Source organism: Oculina patagonica, chromosome 13, assembly GCF_052425735.1.
Source record: "Oculina patagonica isolate OP01 chromosome 13, crgOcupat, whole genome shotgun sequence".
In the NCBI taxonomy this organism is placed as follows: Eukaryota; Metazoa; Cnidaria; class Anthozoa; order Scleractinia; family Oculinidae; genus Oculina; species Oculina patagonica.
The window spans coordinates 30,860,258-30,881,982 of NC_135770.1; the positions used below are offsets into that span (position 1 = coordinate 30,860,258).

The window sequence follows — 21,725 nt, forward strand, 5'->3', positions numbered from 1 at the left end:
TGTGCCATCTACACGATCAAATAAATTTGTCACATAAAAAATGCCCGTGTAAACCCGGCTTTAGAGAGGTTCAACTACTGTACTAAATTTAGCGATTTTCGCCCAACTCGCTAAAATCGCTAAAATTATTAGCCGCTAACAATAGCAACCTCAAGGTATCTAAAAACGATCGCTCCATTCTGTACTCCTCCGCGAACAAAGTGGTAGCGTAAATCGATGTGCTTGGTCCAAGCATGACCCACAAGTTTCTTTGCCATTGCACTAGCTCCTTGGTTGTCTTTATGAATTACGGTTGGTCCCTCTGGAGGTACTCCTTATTATGACATACGTCTGCGAGTTACTTTCAAAGCCAGTTTGCTTCTTGGGTGGCCACACTGAGGGCTACATACCCCGCTTCTGCTGTTGATAGGGCACCGATGCAAATTTCCCTTTCGTAAACGGTCGTTGCCATTTGAAACGGTCGATGCCATTTAAACTTTGGACCAAATCGCATGAAAGGATCTTTCAAACTTCTTGAGAGTATCAGATGTTTGTTTAGAAATGTCAAGCGATTCCAAAAATTATTTTGGTTTTCTAGTTGACGAAATATCCGAGCTTCGGTATACCATAAGATCGTTATGTTCTCGACACTTGTAAAAAATTTGGCTCACCCCGGAAGTAAGAAATATTGAAACAGAAAACTGCTGAAAACCTCACGCAAACGAATGAATGGATGAATATCTCCATTTACTTTAGTAACCTAATGAGAATATTCTATGCCTGTTTAGAAATGCCAAGCGATTCTTAAAATTATTTTGGTTTCGAAGTGGACGAATTCAGGGCGAATTCTTCGAGCTTGTGCATACCGGCATGCCGAATGTCGAGAACGTAGCGATTTAATAGTATGCACAAGCTCGAAGAATTCGTCCACTTCGAAACCAAAATAATTTTAAGAATCGCTTGGCATTTCTAAACAGGCATAGAATATTCTCATTAGGTTACTAAAGTAAATGGAGATATTCATCCATTCATTCGTTTGCGTGAGGTTTTCAGCAATTTTCTGTTTCAATATTTCTTACTTCCGGGCTGAGCCAAATTGTCGAGAACATAGCGATCTTATGGTATACCGAAGCTCGGATATTTCGTCAACTAGAAAACCAAAATAATTTTTGGAATCGCTTGACATTTCTAAACAAACATCTGATACTCTCAAGAAGTTTGAAAGATCCTTTCATGCGATTTGGTCCAAAGTTTAAATGGCATCGACCGTTTCAAATGGCAACGACCGTTCTGAGAAATGGCATCGACCGTTTCAAATGGCAACGACCGTTTACGAAAGGGAAATTTGCGGCACCGATAGCCTGTTTCTTGCACAACCAGCTCACTGCTTCCCTCTCCAAAGAAAACACGTTTCCTTATGTGGAATGAAGTTCATCCGTATCACCCGCCCAATTTGCAATTTTTGTAACCCAACCCTACATATGCAGTTCCTTTCAGATATTTGAGGATCCGTTTGTTGCAGTTTAATGATTTTGTGTAGGATTTGCGTAGAACTTCGACGCAACTCCCACTGCTTCGGCGATGTCCTGACGAGCTATCGAGTTGCGATTACAGCGTAAAGTAGGCTCCCAACAATGGACTGGCACGATATCGACTCGACGGGTCTGCTAACACTACCTTTCTTTTGCAACTTGACGTTCAAAACAGCAGGTAAAATATTGGTTTCGCTTCTGTTTGCTCATTGAGCACCTTTTCGATGTACTATCCTTGATGAAGCTGGAATTGCTTGTTTTCCTTCTCATAAACGAGACAGACTCCAACATAGTAACGCAGCTGTCTCATAAACTGCAACATCGGGCTGTGCTTGACTCTTTTCATCTCCGAAATGTTTCTCGCTTGTATCATCAGATCATCAACGTAGACTTCAATGATTGTTAACGTATCCTCCTTTCTGACGAACGAACAGGAATCTGCCGAGGATGGAGTAAAACCAATCTTCTCAATACATTCCCGAAAAGTTTTGTTCCAACATCGGGACGTCTTCTTTAACCCATACAGCGACTTCTCTAGCTTGCATACCAGATGCTCTTCTCCTTGTTTAACGTATCCTTCCGGGTGTTTCATTTGAATTTCTTCATCAAGTTTACCAAGTTCACCATTACAAAGAAATGCTGTTTCTACGTCCATTTGGTGAATCAGCAAATCATTCTGATTCTGGACTGTAAACGCCAACAAAAACGTATTGAACAAAACTGAGCGAACTACAGGCGAAAAAGTTTCATCATGGTCAATGTCATATTTCTGGGCATAACCCTCGGCCACTTAGCGTGCTTTAAAACGTTTCACTTTACCGTCCCCAGCGTGTTTCAGTTTAACACCCATTTACATCCAATAGCTTTCCGACCTGGGGATAATACTTCTTGTTTCCCGGCAATCATCGAACTGTACTCTGAATCCGTAGCGAATTTTCTCTCTGCAGCGTGGTCACTTGACATTGCTCCTTGTAAAGTTGTAGGTTCATCAACCTCGCATAGATGATAGGCGACATGGTGCACGCGGTGAGTTGAAGTGTCTGCTCTTTTGTCGTAGCCATATCTGACAGGCGCTTTTCGTGTGTCTTATCAAAAAAGGATATCAACGTCAAACCGTTAGCCCACAAAACGCATTGTCTTTGGCGTGTTGTCAAGCTTTCGTCCTTCACCGTCTGGCACTTGGAAATAGGCCATACATCCAAAATTAATACTCGTAAGTAGCTCACATCGGATTTCCTCCCATAACACCGCTCATAAGAAGTTTCATTCTCTTTTAGGGCCGTCATGGGAAGGTGATTTCTCATATAAGCATCTGTAGAGACAGCTTCGGTCCAAAAGATGTTCGATAACCCTGCATGCGCGATTATCGAGCGTGCTGACTCGACCAAATATAGGCCGATTCATTAGTTCTGCTACACCATTCTGTTGGGGTGAGTGTGGTACTGTCAACTTATGTCTAAATCCTTTCTCTTTCTGATAGTTTTTAAATTCAGTAGACAAATACTCTCCATCATTGTCCGCTCGCAAAGTTTCTATCGCTTTGCCGACATCGTGGGAGCTGTGGCTTCCAATTCTTTAATTTATCAAACACTTCTGACTTGTGTTTAATTAAGTTTACAGCACAGCAACGAGTGTAATCATCAACAAACGTAACGAAATACTTCGTTTCTCTAATCGAGTGTATATGCAATGGACTGCAGACGCCACTATGCACCAAATGTAGTTTCCGCGTCGGCCGTATCTCTCCCATTGCGGGGAATGGTTTTTGAAACATCTTCCCTGCCAAACATCTTTCACCAAAATACAGTACAGTCATTTTTTGGATGTCAATCCCTTGTACAGATTAATATTCACTCTCGACACATTTCTTGAGGCGTGACCAGTGTACATGTCCAAAACGTTGATGCTATGAGTCGCTACCTTGAGATGACGCAACTGAGGCGTACCCAGTAGGGACAACTTGACAATCTAGTTGATAAAATTAATCACCCAGTGATCTCATTCCACGAAGCTTTCCATTTTCATCCAAGATAATTGTTTGGGGCCAAATACGGCGTTCAGCAGCTGTATCTGTAGCGCTTACAGAAAACAGGTTGCAAGTGAGTTTAGACACGTATAGCGAGCGCATTATTCAAAACAGGTTGCTTGAAACAGCATATTCATTCGTACACTTCCAGATCTTAATGCTTTCACAACACGACCTTCTCCCATCGCAACGTTTTCTGGCTCATGAAATTCCTGGAAACTCATCACAACGTGCTTTTCTTTCGTCGTATGACTCGATGTACCGAGTCGTCCACCCATGGATAACATTCTTGATCTGCAGACTTCACGCTCCCAACAGATGCCATGAACGTTGCACCATTGCACAAGAATTGTCTGGTCGGCGCTCTCCACCATCAGTTACCTTTGCTTTGCGCCAATTAAATTATTCTCTTGGACAACGGCGAATATGACCCACACCACCACATTCAAAACTGATTTAGACGGATCGCGGCGAATATGAATTAAATCGCAATTAGATTCACACCTTTAAAAAGCGCATGTTGTTGTTAGCATTATCGACTCGGAAGATTTTCGAAAGGGGCAACCTTATTTATATGATTATTATTTCGATACGTTATTCTAGCTAAAAACTCGCATTATCTGCAGTTTAACTCTCAGTGCTCAAGCATTACCGTAAACGGTAATCTGCCAGTGAAACAACGATCATGGTAAAATTCCATCATCCCCTAATAAGTCTATGTTGATTTTAGAGGAATTGATGTTCAAAGTTCAGGGAATTTATGCTTTACGAGATAACACCCCTCCAAGAAAATTTGGCTATTGAATTTATTAATAAGCAAGGGTTCTGTGCGACCTTGTGGTGATAGCATCATTGTATACACACGCAAACTTTCCATAAGTTGCAGCGAAGTATCTACAAATGTGACTACTCTCTTGGCGGCTACCTCCTTTGTATCACGAAGACACCTAGCTAGGCACCTACACATTATTCAAATTCCTGAGCTACTCGTAGTTGCTTCCTATTCTACTTGTAATTTCATCATAAATAGCATTATTCCAGTTATATTCCCGTGACCACTGCTCCTGAAGCAGAACCTGCGCCTTGACGACAAACCCAAGCAGGTCGAATATGGTAGAAACCTCCCTCAGTGCACCTCGGTTTGTTAGTAGAAGCTCCGTATGTACCTTAACAGTCGGAAAAGTAAACTTGTCTCAGTTCTGTGCTATTCAAGGAAATACCAAGTGTCACAACAGGTTCTTGTCTCTCAGTAAGATGCAACTCAGTAGTGGCTGAAACAACGTCGTTGTAATTCGATATTTATTTCCCTGACTGCATGCCTGCTATTCCTCACAGACTTACCAGCTCTTTGTTCGGCTGAATACCCTCTTGCACAGTTTGCACACTTTCAATCAAGTTACCCATATTAGTGGATTTGTGCGCAGTTTCAGCGGCCAAAGGAAACACATCCTGGTGTCTTCTGGCATTCTCTTGACCGCAAACTGAGCCTCCACTGGTGTCGAGTTCTTACCAAATACTACTCTACTAAACTCATAGACATCAGGTTCACGACTTGAATCAAGGTCCCGTCATAATATACGAAAGTAAGAACGATTTATCTTCCTTCCACGGTACAGTCACTTTGTATCCTTTTCCAGTGTAACGAATTGATTCCTGAAGTTTCTTCAAGATCCCGAGTTCTCCTCTTCAGTATAAATCAAGGCCACAGTTTTCTTATTTCCAAAATTCCTGTAAAGTACGGTCAATATATCACAGAAAACACCATCGACACTGTGTCCTTGGTCCTGTCCACTGCTTTCCTACTAAGTATCCAGTGCCGTGAGTGCCCAGCCCAAAGGTCCAAGGCGAACAACTGGGGCTCCTTCCTTACCAAGTACATCGGCTCTGAAATAATGAAGCTCTGTATTGTCCACACGTATTAAAAAATCCAAGTCAAGTCCATCTCGAGCAGGTTCAGCAAAGTCACATTCCTTAAGGTAAGCCCATCTGTCTTTATTTTATTTCCAGTTTTCTACCTTGTGGCTTCCGTTTGCCCTTTTTCCTTTTGGGGCACGTTTGTACTATAATATTCGTACAAAACTCTCTATCGTCACATCAAATGGCGTTGATTAAAATGTTTCCATCTCATTGTTCAAAACATTAACTATAACTGTCTGGTATCTCTCCTTGAGACCAAGAACTCTTGCGACATCCAACATAGCATTCACCTTCACCTTGCGAACATCTCTTTGCTGTTAATCACACTGGCACTGTGCAAAGGGAAAAAGCCTTGGTTGCTGTCTTCTGCTTGTAGGTCGATGTGTGTGTGTGTGTGTGTGTGTGTGTGTGTGTGTGTGTGTGTGTGTGTGTGTGTGTGTGTGTGTGTGTGTGTGTGTGTGTGTGTGTGTGTGGAGTTGGAGCCCCTTCCCGTGGAGTCACCACTCTCCCATCCTTTGCATCACCCTGTGCGAAGCCATGCAATAGGTGATGATGATTTCTCTTGCAACTATTACTGTCACAAGGTCGAGCCTTGGTACAAGTTCTTCCTTCATGACCACTTGCCAGGCAACGAAAAAAATCCGTTTTTCCTTTGTGATATTCCTCCTTCACTCGCAGATTCTGAAAGTATCTACAGCTCCCCGCTCCATGATTTCCTCCACAGTACACACTTGGTGGCTTGCTTGTAGGCATGGGTGCTTCTTCACTTAAGTTACTGTCTAAATTCCAAATTCCTGCTTCTTTGACCTCTATCACCGTTCTTGCCACCATCCGCAACAGCTCCAACAGGCTCAACTGGGATCCAATTCCATGCCATCCCATGATCCCATGCTCTTCCTTCATGACCACTAGCCAGGCAACGAAAACAAATCCATTTTTCCTGTGCGATATTCCAACTCTCCTTCACTCCCAGATTCTTTTAGCATTTACAGAACACCAACCTGTCTTTTTTATGTTCCCTCAACCGGCGAATGTAGCTTCCAACCGTCAACTGAACTTCCTCACCAGCAGACTATGCAATGTACCTTTACCCCCCAGTTATCTACGCCCTTCTGCCTGCAATGCTGCTAGGCGAATAGGATCAGCAAATCGCTCGAAGACTGTACATCAGCGCTCTTCAAGGGAGCATCTTTTCGATTTGGTCCTTAAGCTTTCTTCGCTCGTCATTAAAATAAGACTACAGAATAACTCAGTAATCCCTAGACCCCTGATGGCCACAAGGGCAGTTCCTGTAAGACTCTCTCTCAATCTTACCATTTTAATATTTGTCGGCTTCTCTCCCTGGTCGACAAGACTCAAAAACAACTAACCAGAAATCTTCAAATTTATTTTTCTCACCAACTAAACACTGGAATTCTAAATGTTAAAGGCACTGACTACAGTTACCTGAGTGACGTGACCATTGACGAGTGTCGCTCGGCGGGCGACTGGATTGTCCGAGAAGGCAAATTCGGTGGAGGAGTCAGCAGCTAGCATCCACGTGTTTTTTCTTAACGAACGATTTCCTTTACCACACGTTCGGCCTCTTTCACTAGCATTGTTTATTTCGTTCTCCGAACCCTTTCCTTCTACCGCGACCGAATTTTTGTTTTCGTTTTCCCCCAAGCATAACGGCGAGGCGGGCTTCCAATGGTTTCTACAGTGTCGAACTCATCTTGAATCAACTCGGAATCTCCCCCACGCGCGCGCAGGCTGTCTAAATTGTGGCGCGTTTTGGTTACTGCAGTCTTTCTGCTTCTCCTGTCTTTTTTTAGTTCTATAGCTCTTTCCTCATCGATAACTTCTTTAGATTCTCCTGTCGTCGGCATAATCGTGCGATGTAAAGAAAAAACCCTGTCACGCCGCTCTACAATTTCTACTGAAGACCTTGTTGATTCGATTATTTATTCCTTATGATGAGAAATCGGGAAAAGATTCGGCCTGATTGGGCTCGAACGCAGACTTTACCAAGCTAGAGCAATAACAAAAAAATATTCCTGAAAACCAACAGTCAGTGAATTAAAAATGCGAACCATAGAGCAAGAAAAAAATATCATATAGTTACGATGGTTCAAAACAAAGGGAAAGGAAAATGTTAACATAAGTAAGCTAAGGGTTAAATAAGTTATATGCATGCTGCCGTTAATCATTTTTAGCAAGGCAGTGTTTTTTTGTAGGGTTCCTCGACTTTTAATTATAATCTATTGGGAGAACAATCTGTGCTGAATGAATGTGCCAGAAAAAGTACAAACACCACATGTAAAGTGCGTGCCTAACAAGTACAGAGATTTGTTGCTTGAAAAGTGCAACAAATGTGGGTGCTTTTAGTGGGGATGCTTGGTTGCGCAATTGTACACAAACTGAGTCCGGTCGTCTACCGTTAGAGACGACCGGTCTAACCGATCATGATATCTGTAACGAAAGAGTAATGTCGACTTACCAGTCTCAAGGTTGAAAATCCGATGAAGGATCAGGACATTAGGTAGAACTTAGGTACAATTTGGTCCAAAATATACCGGTACCACAGCTGATGGTGGACCTTCAACCCAAAGGACCATATTGAATGTAAATAGCCGAAGTACAGAAATACATTACCATTTGTCTCTATTTATTTATTTACTTATTTATTTATTTGATTTTTTGTCACAATGAGCGGACTTCCAACGCTCGTGGGGGTGGTGGGGGATGGGGGGTTCGGACGCACCCGTCGCACCCCCCTCCCTACGGGCCTGCTTCTGTGTGTTATATAGCCTCACTCAGCAAGAGAAACCGTTAGGATTGCAAAAACCTTTGGTTACTAATCTTTTCCCATTTGGGGCTATGGGTATCCCATGCTGGGGTACCTGATTATCGAGTCTTGGCAGCCAAGAGTCTGAGTCAGAAATGTCCCCACCCCAAACCCCAATTCAGCCAACAATATTCAATAACTGCCCTCTGACCCATAGGTTACATAGGCCCCCCTGGAGCTGTTAGGTGTTTGAAAGACTCCCAAACTTCGACAGAAGTGTTGGCATGATAAACACAATTCCAACCAAGTGATATTTCATTGTAAGGAAACGAAAAAGAAACGTTCTAGTTACTGTGGTTTTCAGTGATATGCGAACTCTGAAATTCAATTCTCAACCAACGGTTTACACTTTTTGCTGCCGTCAATCATCTTAGCGGACCTCTCGGGAAACAGAAGCTCACTTCAACCGGGTCAAAAGGTCACGTTTGGCAGTTGTAATTGGTAGATTTCGATCCATTTTGTTTGTTTCTGCTTTTCATGGTTCGTTGGCTGTTGCCATAATTATGATTGAAAATATTATATAAAGCTGAACTGGAGCATACTCATTGCTTAAAATTACGCAATCAGAATTTCAAAGATTGACCTTTCACAAACGGACTTAAATAAAAGGGTTTCGAAGATTTTTACAAAAAGTTCCGAAGCTGTCCGAGGACTTACGAGAACGACTCGAACACTTCAAAACACCAATAATGCTTCCGAATATTTTATAAGTCGGTTTTTTGTGGAAAAACATTTCCGTTGGAAAATACAATGGCCACTTAAAATAATTTATTCAAATAATGGTAAAACAAAGACGCGCTCGTTATAAGTACGAACGATAATTCGGAAGAGGAAGGCACAAAATTTATTACAGTGCATTGGGGTCAGTTAACTAAAAAGGAAGCAAACGGACAAGCTCTCGCAGTAATACATTGTAGTAAATTAACAACTTACAACTGTTACTACACTGCTAACTAGCGAATGGCGAATTTTTTGCTTTTCTTTAATGATGGCTAGTTTAGAATTGCCAACAAACATGAAACCATCATTATTTCCTAATTTATGCTAACGTATGAAGGTGTGAAAGGTCTTGATTTACCAACAAGCAAGTGGCAAGTGTACGCTTACCCACAATAATGAACACGAAGTCCGATTTTCTGACTAAAAACAAACAGCGAGAGAAATCAGTTTGGTATAGCTTCACCACGGAACACCAATCAAAGGCCCTTTGGGCTGTCTCGTGTCACTCTTTTCAATATGTGTAATTTGCGATTTCAGTGTTAAAACCACGAGGTATAGCCTCGTTTTGGTGCTCAGCTTGTTTTCGTTCCATAATTTCATAAAATGATTGTTCGTTAATAATTCTTTTTGATGTATTAACTGGTCTTGTTTCTTTTTTTTGTAAAGTTCTCAGGCTCAAAGGCTAGTTTTCTACCAGGTAGTTTTATTTCGTCTTAAACTCAACTTGACAGTTTCAATTCGCTAAGGGTGCAGAGGATTATAAAGAAGGGGCATTCCAAATTAGGAAGAATGTGGTATATGCTGAAAAGTAAACAGATCAATATAAGACATTGACTTTGATCAGTAGTAAAGAGTATTCTGGTCTCGAATTGTCACTATTCGTTATCGTCGCTATTCAGGACTATTCGTCACAATTCGCAACTATTCGTTAGTATTTGCAACTATTTGTCACTATTTGTTACTATTCGTCACTATCCAACTACTATTCGCTACTATTGGCCGTTATTCACGACTTATCACATACTATTCGCGACTATTAGGGAGTATTCGTACTATTCGCGACTATTCGCTATTCGGTTTTTCCAGACATCTATTTAGACCAAGCCGCCATTCAACACAGGAGAGGGGACTGCTCAGAAGCTTTTAAGTCAGAGAAGCGTGTACTCGACATCAGACTGAGGCTGTTTGGGGCAGAGGTTACACAACATTCACTAGGCGACTACATCTCCGTTCTGGAGCCCAAGAAGCATATCAGACGGAAACTGTTTGGTGAAGAACATTCAGAGACTGCTGACAGTTATCTTTCAGTGGCGGCTACACAACATCCAGTTGGAGACTACAACTCCGCTCTCGAGTTCAAGAAGGATGCACTTGAAATAAGACGGAAACTGTTTGGTGAAGAACATCCAACGACCACTTGCAGTTACCATTCAGTAGGTGTAACACAGCATTCACTTGCCGACTACATGTCCGCTCTTGAGTCCAAGAAGCGTGCGCTTTATATCAGATGGAACCTGTTTGGTGAAGGATATTCAGAGACAGCTGACAGCTACCATTCAGTAGGGGTGTTACACATCATTCATTGGGCGACTACATCTCTGCTCTGGAGCCGGATCCAAGCTTGTACTTGATATCAGTCTGAAACTGTTTGGCGAAGAACATTCAGAGATGGCTGAGAGCTATCATTCAGTAGGGGGTTACACAACATTCACTGGGCAACTACATCTCCACTTTGGAGTCCAAGAAGCGCGCGTATGATGAAACTGTTTGGTGAAGAGCACTTACAGACTGCTGATAGCTACCACTCAGTAGGGGTACACAACATTCACTGGGATACTACATCTCTTCTCTCTAGTCAGACAAGCGTGTACTCGACATCAGAATGAAGCTGTTTGGTGACTGAGGACACCCAAGAACGGTTACAGCAATCGTTCAGTATTGTTTATTATCAGTATTGTTTCTCATTTTTAGCTCATTACCTGGTGAGTATACTGAATCATTACGAAAGTAAGTAAGTATATGAAACTTTATTTAAACAGGGTGGGTCATTCAGGTAGAAAAAGTTATTATAAAAGGAAATGTTATGCTAAGCTGTAAAAAGCTAGTATGTTATCTACGCTTGCAATATTTACAGGGAGTTCATTAAAGACTTTCGCGCCACTAAAAAGAAAGGTGTTTTTAGAAGATATACCATTTCCGGGAACATTTTGCTGAGATAATTTTTAGTCTTCTTTTTTCATATGCGGGAAATAAAAATGGTGAACATGCGGGAAAACAAAACGACAAAACACCCGGGAAAACGAAATGACAAAACAAGCGGGAAGATAAAATTACAAAACACGCGGGAAAACAAAATGACAGAACACATATTATTTATGATTTTTACCAAAAAAACGTGCTCTCTATTTTCGACGCAAAAGAACGCAAGAGGAATTGAGGGTTACTCGAATCACTCGTCCCCTACGTCACCTTCTTGCGCCGACCGTTTTGCGCTGTTTTCCACTTCTTTTGTGATTCATTGTCCGCTTTTAACGATCAAAGAACAATATCTGAAAATAGAGTACAGTCGAACCTCTATTAAGCGGCCACCCATTAAGCGGCCACCTCCTGTTTAGCGGCCAGTTACTGAAGTCCCGAAACTACTGTCAGTAAAATACTGTCAAGAAAAACCCCTCTTAAGCGGCCAACCCTATTAAGCGGCCGCGGCCACCTTTTTTGCCGTCCCGATGAGCGTTTTTCTATTGCTTTTGCCCCTATTTAGCGGCCAGTAAGAATGTAATTTACGATGTTTGGTTTTGTTTTCAACAAGCTCGGACAGATAAGAGTCAAAAATGAAAGTGACGGCTGATAAAAACATTCAAACACGGGTTTATTGTCGTCTTCATGTGATTCCGTTATTCCTTTTCACGCTATAATTGTATTGAAGAAACGAAACCTTTTTAAAATGTCTTTTGCTAATTTCTGACGAACCCCTATTAAGCGGCCAGTTGCCATTTCCCCGAGGATGGCCGCTTATAGGGGTTCTACTGTATTTCATACATGTTTTTTGTGACGAAAACGCTAAAAATAGAAATTCCGGTATGTTTGTAACGAACGTTTTACACATACACAAGGTAAATAACACCAAGGTAAACTCACGCGGGAATACGTTACCGAGGTGTTTGCGGTCACACACTTAACACTTTACCAAGGTCAATCTTTCATACTGTTTTCGGCGCGAAATGCGAAAGTGGATAATTCGAGGGTGCTTGCTAGCATCATCTCGCATTTATTATTCATACTGTTTCGACAGTCCTCTACTGCTTTGTTATGTCAGTGTTTCAGACACCGAAGAATTAGAAAGTGAAGACTCCGTTTATAAGAGATGAAATCGAAATACATATAAGAAAATGCACTATAGATCTTCCTTGACTTGTGTTTTATTCATTAAAACGCCAAATTTCCAAAAAAAAGCTTATACTTATAAATCAGCAAGCCATTTAGCTTTCCACATTCTAAGACCACGTTTTTGCTGCCTTGAACACGCAAAGTTGACCTCCGGAAATCTAAACCTCGCGCCATCATATTTAATTTCAAATTTCTCTGTTTATTTTATTTGCTTATCTTTGAGTTTGCCTCGCGATCGGTCATTTTATCTCGGGGTACTTGAAAAACCTACCTATTTACCTCGGTAACTTCATGGATGGTATCCATGGTAACTTTCATGGGCAATTCGTTTGTTCTTTTTTTGTTGTTTTTTTTTTCTTTCTTTTTTGTTCTCGCTTACAAGGAGTCACAAGATATGAACCACTCGATACAAAGGCGTTCATCTAAACACACATATTGCTAAGCTATCTATTACGGAAATTCCGATCATATATTAATTCAACCTTTTAACGGCTGTTCCGAAAACGCGGAGTGCGGAGTGCGGAGTGCGGAGTGCGGAGTGCGGAGTCCGAAAATGCGGAGTCTGTAAAAAAATAAAAAAAATAAAAAAATAAAAATAAAATAAAAAAAGTGTGATAAAAAAATTAAAATAAAATGAAAAATATATAAATATTAAACTAAATATTAAAAAAATAATACACATTTTTGCACAGCTTCGCCCGAAGCAGTGAAGCGGATCGTTCAGACCGCGGCCATTTCTTTCTTCAAAAATGACTGCAGTTCACGTTTCACGAAATATTAACAAACAGTATTTCCAATTTTTTGGAATCACTACTCGTAAACTTCAAATAACTTTAGTTTCTTTTTTACCAAAGAGCCTAAAGCCATGTTGCTTCGCCTGGCTTTCCACGAATACACAGTAAAGCATGGCCCCAATAATTTTGCATTCGCAAACGCGTCAGGGGCAGCCAACGAGAAAATTTTACTATAGGTGTCGGAACACCGTTTTTACGTTATGTGCGTTTTACGTTTGTGCGTTTTAAAGCCTTATTTTTAAACGCTAAGAAAAGTGTATCTTTTCGGATACGCAAGCTGAACTTTCAAACTTCAGAAAGTTTTAGGTAACGAAATATTATTACCCGAATTTACGAGCCGCTGTTGCCTTCTCGAAAAACGTGGCTGGTCCTTTTTCGTGCCCAAAACGACATTTTTCTCTCTCCGAAAACAGCAGGCATTACTTTCCCCATGTCACGAAAGTTTGAGCTGTAGAAACCTCAAGTTTTTCATCACACTTTAATCCGAAAATCGTAGGCGATTATAGGTCTTCCGAACAGATATTCACCGAAACGGACTGTTGGATGCCCATGACGCGTGATTCGCACTCAGTTCGTTTCATTTTGTCGTTGCGGATTCCTTGTTTTATACTGTTCTTTGATGTTTAGCCTCTATTTATTAAACGTCTTGATATCATATAAATTATTCGCTTGTTCTTAAAACATGGAACTCTGAGAACTCAATGGTACCTTTCATTCGCTGATAATTCTACTGCTTCTGTCTTTATACCACGAGGAGAAATCACCAAATCAACATCTAACTCCTTGGAACTAGATCGGGAAGAAAAAAACAAACGGAATTACCAAGAGTATAAAGTACTGTTTGTCATATTTAAGTGATTTAATTCTCGTGTACAACGTCAAGTTAGAAAAAGTACCCAACTTCATTCAACTGAATATACAAACTTACGATTTCTCGTTGGCTTTGTCGCTGTCAGAGCTCTCATTGTCGCTACTAATCACCAGTGGATGTTCCTTATCTGAGAAGAAGTTCATAACTGAACGTAAGCATAACATCTTTGAAAATTTCAACCAAACCAATCAAAAAAATACACATTTCTTGCAAAGAAATCGATTTACTAACCTTGTCCTCTGACCGACATGGCTACACGACGCGCAAGGCGTGCATCTCTCTGTGACAGATCGATCCAAGACGGGCGAGATGAATGGAAGTTTTGACAAGCAGAGCAGTGCGGTTGAATGGCTTTTTTGGCACTCTTTGAAAAGTTTTATTTTTTGCTTTTTTATTGGCCAATCTCTTTTTTTTTACTTCACTATAACTATAAGTCTGCGTAACGTATCGTTGTCACACATTTTTTTTTTTTTTTTAAAAAATGAACTTCGTCAATTAGAATGCGAAAAGTTTAGAAGGCGGAGTTGACAAGTGCCACGTAGCTGATGGATCTTCAGTTTAGAGGGTTTCCTGTGTATCCTGATCTTGGAAAGCCAGGCGTATTTTATTTTTTACGAGGCAACATGGCTTTAGGCTCTTTGGTAAAAAAGAAACTAAAGTTATTTGAAGTTTACGAGTAGTGATTCCAAAAAATTGGAAATACTGTTTGTTAATATTTCGTGAAACGTGAACTGCAGTCATTTTTGAAGAAAGAAATGGCCGCGGTCTGAACGATCCGCTTCACTGCTTCGGGCGAAGCTGTGCAAAAATGTGTATTATTTTTTTAATATTTAGTTTAATATTTAACAGTAAAATCTCAAGAGTTAGTTTATGTGGTCATTTATTCGCTACTCTGAGTTTCATGCCTCGTGCGAGGCAATCATCAGGCGACTGCCAGAAAAAACGGTTACATTCAAAGATATTTGAAAATACAGAACAATACAATACATTGCGTGTCATATGTCACGTCACGCGAGAACTTTATCACTAGTTAAAAAACGTTTTTCAGTAAGAATTTCCTAGAATGTCTGCAACACGATACAAGCTCATTTCTGCTGTTCAGAGTTGACATTTCCGGTTTACATAAAATGAAAAATTTCTCCCACAAACACAAATTACATCTCTTGGTTACATTCGAATAAGACCTAGCCTGTTTAACTTTGCGCCACTTGATGTCATACTTTACTTTCTGATCTTTCAGGTTCCAGATATACTTACTTAGTTCAGTGGCGTGTTTATACCGCTCATTTCGAAAAGAACATACATGATTACGGTATCTTAATTTAAACGTAGTGTCACATAGCCCGATGTATGTTTCCTTCGTGGTTGGTGTGGTGACTTCGGCCTGGTAAATAATGCTTTCAATGTTACAATTTCCATCCATAGGACACGTGCTAGATTTCCGGCAATTGCAATTTTTCGTTTGGTCATTAGTACTGGTGGATTTGTTAATTTCAGCTTTGTTATGGTTAGATATGATTGTTTTGATGTTGCCCATGCAGCTGTAGCTTAATTTGATTGTGTTACGATTAAAAATTTTATGAAGTGGGTTAGATTTGGGGAAGTGTTTATCAATAAGGGAAAGGAAGCATTTGCCGACGTTTGTTTCCACGTTCTTGCTATATGGTGGATTAAACCATAGGATGTTGCGTTGCCTGTTTTTTCGTGTGCGGGGTGTCTGGTTTGGCGTGGCATTGAATGAAAGGTTGAAGTGGTATCCGCTTTTGACCAAACGAAAAATTGCAATTGCCGGAAATCTAGCACGTGTCCTATGGATGGAAATTGTAACATTGAAAGCATTATTTACCAGGCCGAAGTCACCACACCAACCACGAAGGAAACATACATCGGGCTATGTGACACTACGTTTAAATTAAGATACCGTAATCATGTATGTTCTTTTCGAAATGAGCGGTATAAACACGCCACTGAACTAAGTAAGTATATCTGGAACCTGAAAGATCAGAAAGTAAAGTATGACATCAAGTGGCGCAAAGTTAAACAGGCTAGGTCTTATTCGAATGTAACCAAGAGATGTAATTTGTGTTTGTGGGAGAAATTTTTCATTTTATGTAAACCGGAAATGTCAACTCTGAACAGCAGAAATGAGCTTGTATCGTGTTGCAGACATTCTAGGAAATTCTTACTGAAAAACGTTTTTTAACTAGTGATAAAGTTCTCGCGTGACGTGACATATGACACGCAATGTATTGTATTGTTCTGTATTTTCAAATATCTTTGAATGTAACCGTTTTTTCTGGCAGTCGCCTGATGATTGCCTCGCACGAGGCATGAAACTCAGAGTAGCGAATAAATGACCACATAAACTAACTCTTGAGATTTTACTGTTATTCACCGCTCTAGTTCAGCTATTGAGCACTTTGTAGCAGATGAGAATTTCACTGCATTTGTTGGTTATAGTTTAATATTTATATATTTTTCATTTTATTTTAATTTTTTTATCACACTTTTTTTATTTTATTTTTATTTTTTTATTTTTTTTATTTTTTTACAGACTCCGCATTTTCGGACTCCGCACTCCGCACTCCGCACTCCGCGTTTTCGGAACAGCCACCTTTTAACCAAAATGTTAAAACACTCCGCACTATCAAAACAATTTCAGGAAATTGAATGTCAATCAAATGCCTTATCAGAACACGCAAAGACTTGTACGACACGCTCATTTCTTTTTGTAAAAAGAAAATTCACACAATCACAAATCACGCATTTTATTCCTTAAATCGACGGTTTGCAAGAGGAGCAAATCCAGATCAGCCAATGAACGGCGGTCAACATTGGCCATTTCCATCGTCAAGCGCCACATTTTATCATCCAGCTGAACTGCGAAGCCTGCCAGCAGGTCCAGAGCCTTTACATGATCCACTTCGCATGCAATCACCAATTCTACTGGCAAGAAGCACGCTATCGCCTTAGTCTTCAGTTGCAAGTGATGTCGAAGTACTTGCTGCTGCGGCAAACACAAAACGAAAAAACCTCGCGTTTAGTCTGCTGACAGGACTGAGAAAGAAACGCACGAACGTCTTGAAGCGTGGGCCTTCAAATTCAGTATGCTGTGGGGAGTTTCACAAAAAGAAAAAAATCAAAATCTGGAACGATATATATTCTTTGTATAAAGAAAGGTGTCCAGAAAGCCAGAGAATGCTACAGCAAGTGAAGAAACGGCAGCAGAATCTAGAGTACGAGTTCAAGCAGTTCAAGCAGCGATCTCGCTCGACTGGAGAAGATGGAATTCAGAAAATTTCGACATCTTTGTTGAGGTGATAGGACACCGCGACATCATCGATCCCTCTAAAATGGCCGATCCCTATGGCCGATTATTAAAATGGCAATGACTTGAGTTCTACCTTTACCTCAGAGCCGAGTGTAAACGAGGGTTCGCAAATCGAAAGTGTAAATGTTTCTCTCGATGAATCAGAACCGCCTGAGAAAAGAAAGGCAAAAAAGTACGACTCCAGACTGACAGAGTTCTTTTATTGAAATGTGGGAAGAAAGTATGGAACAGCACAACGCAAGATTTGAACGATCGGCTGAAATGTTCCATGACGCAGCAGGCAAATGGAACAAAAAAATGCCACAGTTGACATTTTTAAAGATTTAGCATCAAAATAATTGTCTTTATCTAATCGTTTATCTTCTGTTATTGAATCATTGTTATCGTTGTCACCCCTTTCAATGCAAATGTTGTGCAAAACTCACGTAGCAATCATATTCTTTTTTAGGATGCTCGTTTCTTGTTCAACCTTTTTCAACGCAATTCTCCAACGTACTTTCAACATGCCAAATGCTCGTTCCACTACAGATCGTAGCGCACCGAATTTTAGGTTTTCAACTTTCTCTGCTCCTGAGTCAGGCGTCCGGGTAGGGTTTCACTAGCCAGTTCGTTAGTGGATAGGCACTGTCGCCAGCTAAAAGGGGCTTTATTTTTGTTGCCTGTTGGACCACTAAGAATTTGCTCGTTTGCTGCAAGTTCAGGAAAAAACGTCATCTCTTGTGCGTGCATTGCGTGTCGTTTATTAACAGATAAGGTCAACGCTTAACATCATCGTGGGAGTGCATCGAATCTGTTGCGCTTGATACACCGATCAGAAGACCCGTATAGGACTGTGAACTAACTACAGCAATAAACCTCAGTACAGCAATAAACGTAAAAAAAAGAAATATATTTTAAGAACAGTAAAGCGTGCCTGTATTTTTATATAATAAGCCCTTTACAATAAATACTCCTAACCTACAGTTTGATAAACCAGCGCGTTAGTTGCGACCTTTGTTAAGAAACATTATCTGTTCTTTGATATGAAATTCCGGCGGCCTCAGATCACAAAGCAAATGTTGACATGGCGGGAAAATTCTGCGGCCTCACAAAGCAAATGTTGACATGGCGGGAAAAATGTTGACATGGCGGGAAATTCCGTGGCCTCCCTCTATAAGACAAAAAGTGAACCAGAAACGATTACCGTATTTACTCGAATAAGCCCCCCCCCCCCCCTAACTAAAAGCAGCACTACAAAGCAACTTTAAAACAAACTTGGACATTTCCTTCCATCAAAAGCGATGTTTTGCAGTTCAAAGGGATTGTTCTACCGCTCGCCCATTAGTTTTTCTATCCACCATTCTTACAATACGTAGTTCTGTAAATGTTGTGAAGGCCGCGAACCTTGCCAGGACAGCTAGCGCCTCTTCTCTTTTCATGATCAGCAAGAGACGAATACTGACAATCAAAAGGCGCTATTTTCAATTACTGTAAAAGATTGTTAGATTCTTTGTTGCGTCCAAATTTTAAATAAGCGCCGCCCTCGAACAAGCGCCGCACTTGAGGCGCGAAAAATTTAATAAGCGCCGTGGCGCTTATTCGAGTAAATGCGGTAAGATTGAGAAGTATTTCTTCAATGCAAGTAACCGCTAAACGTTATTTCCACGTTTATTTAATATATTCATAGCATCAAAAGAACCTGCAGATTGAACGATTATTCATCACAAAAATATTATTAGTAAACCAATCAGGACTGTCCTTTTGTGACCGCAAACGAGACCATCAAAATTTCCGACGGAAAAAAAATCCTGTTGTTTCAAACGTGTAACGCGACTTTACTCTGCATTCATTGTCACGCAATATAAAGTTACCGTTCTTGTAGGTCCTTGTGGGGGTAGGTGGGGGGAGGAGGGAGATTTCGATGGAAAGTTGACAGTGACTTATGCTGATATGGAACTATGCGTGTCCTCAACAATTTAATATTTACCCCTGACGTCACATCCGACATAGATATGGAACTTATGACTTTCTTTCGCTGTTCTCAGACAACGAACTTCGGAAATATTATGAAATCTTCGGGTCATTGTTGGAAGTCTTAAGTTACTTAGGCCGAGTATGGAACTTTCCGTAAACATCTCTAAGAGCCTTCAGTTGAAGTCCGTTTGTGAAAGGTCAATCTTTGAAATTCTAATTGCGTATAAATTTTAAGCAATGAGTATTCTCCAGTTCAGCTTTATATAATATTTATTTAAATATTTTTCATTTCATTAATTTTTGTCTATTTTTATATATTTTAATATATTTCAATTCATTTTAAGTTTTTACTATCTGTGTTGAAAAAATGGTGTTCCGGGGTGTTGCTGGGTGTTCCGGATGTGTTCCTGGTCTTTCAGACACCCCAATAATTCTAATTTTTATAACTGCGATGTTTTACAACAGGTTTAAGTGTTTTTTCAAGCCAAGAGCTAATGCCTGAATTTCTGCGTAAAGACACAGCGAGGCTGTGGCAGCTGGACCTTAACACTCCATTCCCAGAAGAACTGGAAATTTCTTACGATGGCCGTAGGCATGGGGTAATTTCACCCAGGAGGAGAGTGTCGCAAGAAAATTTAGAAAAGGTAAAGGTTTAGGAAATGATTGTTTTTGTTGCTGTTACTGTTGTTTTTTTTGTTGTTGTACATACAACTAAACCTCTCTAATACGGACACCGAATTGACAGAGCAAAGTGTTCGTATTACAGAGGTGTCCGTATTTATAGAGGTCACCACTATGACGTCACTTTCGACTTTATTGACAGCTTAAAGTATTTAGTAACTCGAAATGTTCTGCAACGCAATGTTGCAGGTAAAACATTTACACTAAGCACAAATCCGAAAACGTCTAAGATGAATAAAGCGTCACGTTTGTATTTTTTGTAACCACAAAGAGGAAATTGCATTACGAACACAAAATACCATCGCCTGATCACCGAAGTGTCCATAATAAGGAGGTTAAGTTTGTATGAATTTGTTCCTTGGGGCCGAGATTTAGTGTCCGTTGTCCGTATTAGAGAGGGTCCATATTATAGAGGTTTTTTCTAAAGAAAATATATGAGAATTTTGTTGGGCCATCGGAGATTGTCCGTATTAGAGAGGTGGCCGTATTAGAGAGGTGTCCGTACGGAGAGGTTCGACTGTGCATGTTTTTCAGTGGTCCTGTCTTCATCGATTTCATTTGCCGCAAAATCTCCCAGGGATACAAGTACAGTATTTAAAAAAGCCCCGAAAATTTTTCAGCGGTAGTGCACTCGCAAAAATAGCTGAAGAAACAATTCAGAGGTTTTTACTGGTAACGTGGCGAAAAGTCAGGTCTTAGATATTGTAGAATATTTAATTACCTCAACCTGCGAGGTTGACGACATCGGAAGAGAATCATGAGATTGTGATGAAATTTGGCCGGAAGGAAGGCCTAGAGTATATTCAAGATAATTGTAAACTATTCCTTGAGCCACGCATTGTATATAACCAAGATAAGAAATATCCACAAAAGCGTTGAGTTGATTAAAATGATCTTTTATCCAACAAGAACAAATGGTATTATTGAAAAGTTGATTACATGATGTGGACGTGAAAACTCGATCTAAATGAAGCGATTGTACAAAAGGCACCAAAACGGAGTGGCGTGTCGTTCACTATTCTCAGCGGTGTCACCTCGCACGTATAAAAGGAAGAGTAAACAAAGGAATGTTGCCATTCTCTCGAAGCAGCATTGTAGGTCGTTTGAGCATGGCTGAGCCACAGGTTCCTGCGAATCCAGTTCCAGAAGCGCAAGCTGTTTTGCAAAATTAAATGACCCACCACTAAACGCAGCCCAAGTTGAAGCTATTCCGGCAGCACAAGCGCAGGCCCATGCAATTTCTTTGGAGGTTTGTAAAATCTGTTATCTCTGTTCTTTGCCACGTGTTTCGTTGCAGTGCTCATGTGCTTCGTTTATTTCGGTTCCACGGTTTTGTTTAATTTTGTTCTCCCTGCTTTTATCGTTTGCCTCCTTTCATGAAGGCTTTGCGGGCCATTTTGTATTTTCGTATGTTGTTTGCCCTGCTTTGAACGTTTTGCCCCTTTTGTGGGCTTTGCGGGCTATATTTGGTTTGGTGTGTTGTTTGCCCTGCTTCTAACGTTTGCCCCTCTTCATGTGGGCTTTTCGGGCCATTTTGTAAATTTATATATTGTTTGCCCTGCTTTGAACGTTTTGCCCCTTTTGTGGGCTTTGCGGGCTATATGTGGTTTGGTATGTTGTTTGCCCTGCGTCTAACGTTTGCCCCTCTTCACGTGGGCTTTGCGGGCCATTTTAAATTGTTTATTTTGTTTGCCCTGCTTTGAATGT

General features: G+C 40.6%; 1 protein-coding gene and 1 long non-coding RNA gene across 2 annotated transcripts in view; one reads left to right on the forward strand and one right to left on the reverse strand.

The window, feature by feature from the left end:
- The window catches only part of LOC144636080 (uncharacterized), a 44,644-nt gene that overhangs the window by 10,444 nt on the left and 12,475 nt on the right, over positions 1-21,725 (forward strand). The window contains exon 3 of the mRNA XM_078495223.1: positions 19,803-19,981. Coding sequence (XP_078351349.1) covers positions 19,803-19,981 — 179 coding nt within the window. The remainder of the gene's footprint in view (positions 1-19,802; positions 19,982-21,725) is intronic.
- Positions 12,866-14,879, reverse strand: LOC144635568 (uncharacterized). Its single transcript, XR_013567380.1, has 3 exons — positions 14,111-14,879; positions 13,891-13,971; positions 12,866-12,950 (listed from the first exon to the last, which is right to left on the reverse strand). It is a non-coding gene; the product is annotated as an uncharacterized LOC144635568 (long non-coding RNA).